This window comes from Amblyomma mixtum, chromosome 3, assembly GCF_055824585.1.
Source record: "Amblyomma mixtum isolate Tamu chromosome 3, ASM5582458v1, whole genome shotgun sequence".
NCBI classification, from domain to species: Eukaryota; Metazoa; Arthropoda; class Arachnida; order Ixodida; family Ixodidae; genus Amblyomma; species Amblyomma mixtum.
The window spans coordinates 426827538-426836604 of NC_143014.1; the positions used below are offsets into that span (position 1 = coordinate 426827538).

Below are 9067 nucleotides of genomic sequence, written 5' to 3' on the forward strand. Positions count from 1 at the left end.
GTTCATTCATGAACAGGAAAGCAACTGTGTACTCAGAGTTAGGCTGTAGATTTTGTTACATAGCCGGCGCTAGCTTCAGTGCTCCAGCGTACGTAAGGCGGTGGAGTTGTTCTGTTTTTCGCCGATTTGTCTCTCTTGACATCTCTTCGAACCCAGGCTCTATTTGGTAGCATGTGTCGAGTCTACAGGCTGAGGAAGGACTGAAGCTTTGAACTTTTGAAAACAAAAACAAACAGGTTTAATGAAACTTTTACGAAAACTTATTTACATACTGAAAAGGTTTCACGAGCAAAGGGCCAGGAATGAAAGTTCATAGTGACGAGTGACTGGATCATCCTTTTTGCCAAGGCTCAGAGCAACTTGGCTCACACAACATTACTGTTTGATCCCCTGAGGTCCAGCCCATCCCTCAGGCTGTAGGCAGTGAAACGCAGGGCACATCCCTCTCAGGATGGGAGCAAAACAAAACAGCACAACGCTGCAGCAGAAGAAACGAAGCACGGTGTTCTGTCAAAGTCGCAATAGCCTAAAATATTTGCTGGCAGTGCAGTTTATTACATCAACGTAGATGTCGTCATGTTGATCACGGTCAGACTGGTGAAAATTGGCACACTGATAGAGCTGACAGATGCCACTCCGATGCGATTCACAGCTTTTAACCAATGCTTCAATTAGGGAAATGTATTATATGCTGTGTAATGTGGGGACTCGCACAGGTAGTGTGGACGGCCACAGTCCTTGTTCCAGCAGTGCTTCTCAGCAGGCCGGCGTTCGCAAGCGCGCACCAGAGCTTGTTGCAGCTTCGTCAACTTTGTCTTCTGTCTTCTTCCTCTCCTTCATCGGCGCTAGCCGCTGGGGCAGCAAACCCCAACTCTCTTTCTTACAATACCCCCGGGATGAAAAGGCGCCATCCTGGCGGCCTAAGGGCACGAGACGATGGCTGGGTCGTAGTACGGCTTCAGGCGGTCTAAGTGCGCAATTTCATGGCCGCGGCGGCGACGATCAGACGAAGGCGTGATGGGCTCCACTAGATAGTTAACAGTCGATGTTTGCTGAACAACGTGATATGGGCCCTGGTATTTGCTCAGCAGTTTTGTAGACTGTCCTGGGCTGGAGGAGGGCACCCAAAGCCAAACCAAGGATTCAGGAAGATAGGGCGGCGGCAGACCGGGAGAAGCGGCGCGGGAGCTTTTCTGACGGTGCTGGTCGTGTGAACTAAAAGAACGGGCGAGTTGACGGCATTCTTCGGCATGCGCAGCGGCCTGAGAAACGGTGGTAAATTCGGACGAATCGGGGCGGTAGGGAAGTACGGTGTCCATGATGGAGGAAGGCTCGCGTCCGTACAGAAGAAAATACGGGGAAAAACCAGTAGTGGCTTGCGTTGCAGAGTTGCAGGCATATGTAACGAAAGGTAGAACGCGGTCCCAGTCTGAGTGATCGGCAGAAATGTACTTGGCCATCATGTCGCCCAGGGTCCGGTTAAAGCGCTCGGTCATGCCGTTTGTCTGGGGATGGTACGAAGACGTCGTGCGGTGAACGATATGACCCTCCCGAAGGAGGGCTTCCACGACGCCGGACAAGAATACGCGACCCCGGTCGCTGAGCAATTCCTGAGGTGCACCGTGACGAAGAATGATGTGCTGAAGTATGAAACCGGCTACGTCAGAGGCCGTAACAGCTGGCAACGGGGCAGTTTCGGCATAGCGCGTGAGATGATCAATGACGACGATGATCCAGCGGTGCCCTGGGGCATTGCTGGGAAGAGGGCCATAAAGGTCGATTCCAATACGGTCGAATGGCCGGGCCGGACACGGTAACGGTTGCAGAGGAGCAAGTGAGTGCGGTGGTGGGTTCTTGCGCCGCTGACATTCCGGACAAGAGCGTATGTGCTGGCGGACAAAACGGTGCATACCCCGCCAATAATACCGAAGGCGCAGGCGGGTAAAAGTTTTCAGCACACCGGCATGAGCACATTGCGGGTCGTCGTGATAACTGGCACAAATGGCGGAGCGGAGATGCCTGGGGATCACGAGCAGCCATTTGCGACCATCGGGGAGGTAGTTCCGAGGGTACAGCAGCTGGTCACGCACGACAGAGTGATGAGCTTTTCGACGGAGCGCTCGAGAAGGGAGGCGGGCAGATCGGTTGCCTAAGAAATCCAGAAGAGAAGTAATCCAAGGATCTTTGCGCTGCTCAGAAGTAATATTAATAGTGTCAAGAGAAGGTGTGAGGCTGGAAATAGATGGCGAGTCAGGCTCAGAGGTCACAGGGGAGCGCGAGAGAGCGTCGGCGTCGGAGTGTTTACGACCGGAACGATAAATAACTCTAATGTCGTAATCTTGTAAACGCAGAGCCCAACGAGCGAGGCGGCCAGATGGATCTTTGAGTGACGACAGCCAACAAAGGGCATGGTGATCTGTAATTACATCGAACGGGCGCCCATATAAATAAGGACGAAATTTTGTGATCGCCCAAATAATCGCCAAACATAATCGCCAAGAGAGTTGAGGTTTGCTTCCCCAGCGGCTAGCGCCGATGAAGGAGAGGAAGAAGACGAAGAAGACGGCACCGCGGGCAGGATGGCTGAGCTAGAGTCGCTGATGAAGAAAGCCCAGGAACAGGTTCTCCGGGCGGTGCGTGCCGAAGTGGTCGAAGGCAACCTCAGCAAGGCGGTCACTCTCTACGCGCTGGCTGGCGGGATCTACCTTGAAGCACTGCGAGAGGTACGGGTCCGCTGCACCAGCTGCATGAGTCTGCTGCGGGAGCTGAAGGACTACGCGACGCCTTGTCGCCCCGCTCCTGCCATCGAGGAGGGCGCTGAAGGTGCAACTGCTGCCAAGCCGGACGAGACCGATTCGGGATCAGACGAGGACGAGGAAGAGGCGGTCCTGTTCAAGCGCCCAGACTATGAGATGATCTGTCACTTGGAAGGAGTGCTCGTCCTCGGAAAGTCCTCTTACAGCCCTTGCAGCCACATTGGCCTTGTGGGGCTGGTGCCTAAGGTCCTCCGTCAGGCGGGCCTGGCTCCCTCCCGGACGCGCCGACGATCACGCTCGCCCGAGCGCCGGCCCGTGCGAAAGGTGCTGCTCTACGGCCCGTCGGCCACAGGCAAGACGTGCCTGGTGAGCGCCATTGTGGCGCGCAGCTCCGGGGCCACGGTCTACTACGTGTCCACGCCCATGCTGCTCAGCAGGTGTCTCCTGCGTGGCGACGTCGTGCTGGTGCACTTGCTGTTCGATGACGCCCTGCGCCGGGCCCCGTGCGTGCTCTGCTTCGACGACCTGGACGCCCTCTGCGGCCTCCCGAAGTCCCCGGGGGACCAGGAGCGGCTTCGCGCGCTCAAGTGTGCCTGGCTGGAGCGCGTGACTCGGCTGCCGCCGGCCAAGGGGGGCTCGGGCCCCGCTGTGCTCGTGATGGGCGTGGTCAACAACCCGTGGCTTCTGGACGATGACGTGCGCACCCAGTTCGAGCTCGTCCTGGGGCGCTATGCCGGAAGGCCCGAGTTTGGCGCTCGCCCGAGTTTCATCCGAGTTTGCGATGACGGCAGTCAGTGAAAGAAGATAGCGCGGAACGTGCGCAGGCAGCGGACAATAAAATGTAGAGATAAAGCCACGTAAAGACGATACAAGCGCACCCTGCGCGCCCGTTTTACACTTCAAACAAAATACACTGCGCAATACCAGGCCGCAGCGCTACCTGAAGTTATCAGCGTCATGTCAGCAATCGCGAAATCGTGACTTCTCTCCTATCTATCTGCACACTCACCGCTAGCTGTTCGACACGCCTTTTCGGGCGCGCCAAAGGCGTGTCTTCTCTTTCAGGCTCTATCTCTCTCTCCATTTCCGAAGACGAACAGTGCGCACTAGGTGCACTCTTGTATCAATCCTTTCTCTTCTCTCGAATACGTTAAAAGGCAACAGATAATATTACGAACAGTTTGTTCATTTCCAAATTTATTTTAAAATCTGAATCCAATAAAGCGTTGTTGAAAAGTATAGCTTTAGGAAATTAACAAAGATTTGACACTTTCTGCCGCTAGTGGCGATACTGAGACTATTGCTTGCAGCGTGGCTTGCATACGAACTAGAGCGGCAACCGGCCGTGCCGAAAACGAGAGCTCCTGCACTGACACGCCGCCGGTAGCGCTGCCTTCGACTGGAAAGACTGGGCAACTACTAGACGCTGAATCTGACTTATTTTTCGGCCATTGCGATAATGTATTTTATTGTGTCGTATATCAAAATATAAGTCATACATCTTCTGGCTTGCATAATACACAACAACAAAAAACTGGACTGCATTGCACCCCCCCGCGTCACTGCTGCTCTCTGCAGTGACCTCAGGTGGAGTTCTCCGCTGCTACGGCCGCTGCCGCACCCCCTATGGCCAACCATTGCTTTTAGTACGCACTTGGCGAACCTCAGCGGTAGAAATTGGCCGTGCGAGCGGCTGTGATGCGGTGTGAGAAAAAAATTGCTGTTTGGCTGTATTCAATGATTCATTACGTATGCCTGTTGTGTGTGACGCCTCTTTAGTGCGCTGCGGATGCGAAGAGCGTGCTACCCAGCGACACAACTCATCTTATGTCATCAGACGCTGACTAAAAGCTCTGAAGGTGGTGGCGCGCGTATCTGCGTAGTATTTGTTTACATCGTGCACTTCAAGGTTTTGCGGACTGGTTTTGTCACTAACGTCGATCGCCGTTGTATACCGCAGTGACATCACAATAATATCGTTCGGGCAGACGAGGGATCCTGTTTGTAATAATGGAATCGGACTTATAACAGAGAAAGGTGTTACGATTGTGAAGTACGCAGTGCTTGCGTGCTGGAAATTACAAACTCTTTATTGCACTGGGTCTAGAACAGCGACCGTTTGTCGATCCCGGATGTGTTTGACACATTGATGCTGAGCTTTATCACCGATGAAAGCACGGCCAAGCCAAACACCTGTGGTGCCATGTTGTTGGAGTAGGACGTGCTCCAAGCACCGTTTCGTCATCGCGGTCCGGGTTTGACGCCTTGCAAGCAGGTGTGACGCGCCGTCAGCGTTGTGCTGTGTCTTACGTGCTTGCAACAGGCTATAGTGTTGCGCAATCTTGGTATGCGAGCGACGAAATCGGCGGCTGTCGCCACGTTGCATGTGTCCTTCGCAGAGGTGCTTAGATTAATCAGCGATGACGTCCGTTTTGCCTGTTATATTTCGATGGTCAACATCGTCGATGTCTGTCAGCAATCAGCACAGCCGCGCAGCATACCTGTAGCCGGCAGGGATGTTGGGAGTGGCCCACCCAAAGCGCGTACGCCTATAATTTATGTACGGCACGCCGGGGGCGTGAACAATGGTTTTGATTGACAGGTGAACTGGGAGCTAAACTAGTGAAAGGTGAAGTGCCCCGAATTCATCTCGGGACTGTCATGGCGGCAGCAGCAGCAGCCTGGGTCATCGCTTCCTCTGACGGAAAATGTCAGTACGGCCGGCTGGATCCGTTTACTGCCATGGCCGACGACGAATTCCAGTGACATTTTCGCCTCTCCAAAACATCGGTACGATGGTTGTGTAAAGAGTTAGGCGGCGACCCACGCCTGCGGAGAGTGCGTACCGGGCCTCATTCGCTTTCGAACAGCAAGTCCTCTGCGCCCTCCGGTTGTTCGCAACCGGGAGCTTCCAGGGGAGCGTCGGCGCAGACCGTTTTATTGGACCCCACCAAAGCACTGTGAGCCGCTGTGTGAAGGACGTCTCCGACGCGCTTATCGACGCGGCTGTGCAGAAGCGGTGTGTTGCTTTCCCCACGACTGCGGCCGAGCGTGCGTATGTTAAGGAGCGTTTCCTTCTGCGCGGCGGCATCACAGACGTCGTGGGATGCGTCGACAGGACCAACATTGGCGTAAAGGCCCCTTCGAAGTCCAGCTCTGACGTGGTGAAGGCCTACTATTTCACGAGGAAGGCACATTATGTATTGAACACAATGGTTGTAAGAATGCTGTTTTTGCTTTCATGCATGTCACGGATAATGGAATGTTCTCCCATTTATTAGTGATAGTGGTCCGTGTACTGTGCAGTGTCAGTAGATGTTAAGGAACCCCATATGGTTGAAGTTATTGGCAGCCCTTCACCATGGCATGCCTCCTCGCTTGAGTTACTTTGGGGTATTAAACCTCAAAAACCGCTTCCGTTTATCAGTAACTGAGCAGTTTTACACTCAGTGTAGATAATTTTTTTTTTACCTCATGTTTGCGCACGTAAAAGGTGCATGGATTTTTCCAGCTATTTCATGCATGCATTTTAATGGGTTTTTAAACGGTAGCATTTGTGTCACTTGGCAGATTGCATTCTTATGCAATATTCATAATCGTAAGTCGCAATAAATGTTTCACTTTGGCTGAAGTGGAAAAGCTCCTGCCGGAAGCACTGGCGTCTGTAAACCAGGAAAACTGGCATAACTGTTGTGTTCATGTGAAGCAAGTTGAGGCTGAAGCATGGCAACGCGATATGATTGTTGACGCTGAAATTGAACCGGTTGTTTTCAGCATTTCCGACTCGTGCAACTCCTCCTCTGATGAGTCGAGCACCGATTCCAGTGATGAAGATTTGAGTGGCATCGAGGAACTTGTCTGACTTCGAATTGATGTGTAATACATATGCTACCGACGAAAGAGAGAGGACTCATCGGCTTGCTGTGATCACCTTTGTGCGTGTGTGTGGAAATGTGAAATATCTGTATTTGTGGGTGTGTGTGTCGATCAGTCTACCGAGGAAATTGTAACATTTCCATCAAATAATTGCATCATTGCAATTCGTTGCATCAAATTGTATTGGGCAGTAACTTGTAGTGTAGGTGTTGAGGTGGTCATGTTAATAGTGTCTGTAGAGAAGTAGAATTTGTAAGGGAGTGCAAATAGTACTTTTCTAATTATAATACGTATACTGGTACACGTCGTCAATGTGTGCAGTTTTTGGAAGTTTAATTGCAGAAAAATACGGTGGAGCTTAATGAAGCGTTGTGTGAATTATTCGGAAAGTATATGAAAATTTGAGAGTAAATTGGATTCGTTTAAAATAATTTTGAACATATACTGTTTGATTCGTTCGACTAACTCAACAGAAATTTATTCAATTATGCTGTCCAAAAAGTTCGAACATTCACAAACCCCTAGGAATTGGCCTCATTTTGTGTGTCAGGGTTGGGAATGGTATGTATGGGTTTCTGATCTTCATGTCCTGAAAAGGTTTTCCTGGTTTGGTGCTGTCTTGCATTACCGTCAATCTCTGGTCGTTTTGACATGTTATGCAGTGCCAGGGTTGAGGTAGCCAGTACTGTATGTTTTGTCCTTAATTTTTCGGAGGTGTGAATGATTTCAAGCTGGCTCTTGCTCAGTTGAGTGTGAATTTGTTTCGGGTCACGTCTTTGTTAGTACATTGGTCAGGTTTTCGTTTTATCAAATAGTGTTGTTCGATGGCTCCACATTTTTTTTTTCAGTTTTGGAGCACTTGACTGATTGTGTGTTGGTGCACATCCACTGCACGTGTCCTTTAATTTGTGTGCATTGTGATCCATGCCACTGGCTGTTTCCAGAATAAACCAATTCTCGCAAACACTGCGGGGTCAGCATTCTTTATTGTCCTGTCTCATTTATTGTTTGCTCTTTCGAAATATTTTTTCCTAGCGTTGTACAACTTTTTCTGCATTCTTACTTGACGCTCCTACAGCTTTGAAATCTTTGTACCTGGCTGCATGAAAATCCTGCCTGAGCAGCTTCTTCTCTTCTAGGAGAGCAGGGAAATCGAGCCAAGCTGACTCTTGAGGCAGTACTATTTGCTGTCACTGTGGTAATCAATACTATGTTCAAAATTTAAGACTTAACACGAGAAAACAGGCCATATCGAGGTGGTGTATGCATGGTGTATGGTGTATGCGGTATACATCAAATGAACAGATGCATCCTGTTCCTTTCAGAACACGGAATAATATTCAAGCGATTCTGAACAAAACGAGTTTTCTCCAAGTCACGCGAAATTCAACTTGCGATGAAAAAAAAAATGTGGGAAAAAAAAGCTTAACTATGCGGGATTCGAACCCACGCACTGCCATTGCCTGTCGACCCTCCGGAGCGACGCGTTAGACCACACGGCCACAAAACAGCGCAGAGCGATACACCGCTCTTTATTTGCGGACTACTTCCGTAGCCTTCACAGCGTTGCTAGCCCTAGCGTTGCACATGATGTAGCGTTGGTAGCGTTCCCTCGCGGTACAAAGGAAAACTTAATAATGTATGAATCACTCTAAAGCGCTTTAAATCCAAATCTTGCACACTATAAAATGCTTATAAAGGTGTAATAAGTGCAATATAAAATTCAACAAACCTCGTTCGTTGAATTGCACACGCAATGCACTTGGTGGAGCGACACACAAATGAAAAGTGCACCGGCGGTTGGCTCACGTGACCCGTTCTTTGTAGACCGCCCAAGAAGGCCATGAGGTGGCGCCGATGCGATGATAAAGCACGGAATATATCCAGATAACCCAATGAAGCTGGAGGCGTGACGAGGGTGGGATTTTGTCTTGCTACCATTAGTTCACTCATCTGAGGGCGTCGCCAGAACTCGGGAAGATTCCGAGTTTCAGCAAACTCGGGCCTTCCAGCATAGCGCCCCTGTACTCGCCCCTGCAGCACGAGGGCGACCGGCTGCGCCTGCTCAGGCAGCTGGTGCGAAACCCCAACTCTCTTTCTTAACGCTGTTATGATTATTAATATTGTTCACTTTGTTGTTTACCTCTGTCCCCTTCTTGAATGTATTCCTTTGTAGGTTGAATGCCGTGCTAATTTTATTCACTGTTTTTTTTCTCAATAATGAAGGGTTTCGTGACTTCTGTGCTTTCTCATTGCATCTCATTTATTGTTTTTTAATCACTTTATTCTTATGTTTTGCAGTCACTGATGGTTCTAATTAGTTGTCACACGCTGTATGCTATGTCTTGTAGAGATCTCTTGGACCTAGACAGCTGAGCTAGCAGGTTTTATCCAGGAAGTCACATTGCGTGCAAGTTCGCACTATTCTTGCTGTA

The 9067-nt window shown here is 50.3% G+C and overlaps 1 protein-coding gene across 1 annotated transcript; it reads left to right on the top strand.

Annotated features, from left to right (window-relative positions):
• Nucleotides 1-2579: 2579 nt before the first annotated feature.
• Nucleotides 2580-8735, top strand: LOC149357985 (vacuolar protein sorting-associated protein 4B-like). The gene is made up of 2 exons (XM_089576700.1): nucleotides 2580-3496; nucleotides 8645-8735. The coding sequence occupies exons 1-2, from the start codon at nucleotides 2580-2582 to the stop codon at nucleotides 8733-8735; spliced, it is 1008 nt and encodes a 335-aa protein (XP_089432826.1).
• Nucleotides 8736-9067: the final 332 nt, after the last annotated feature.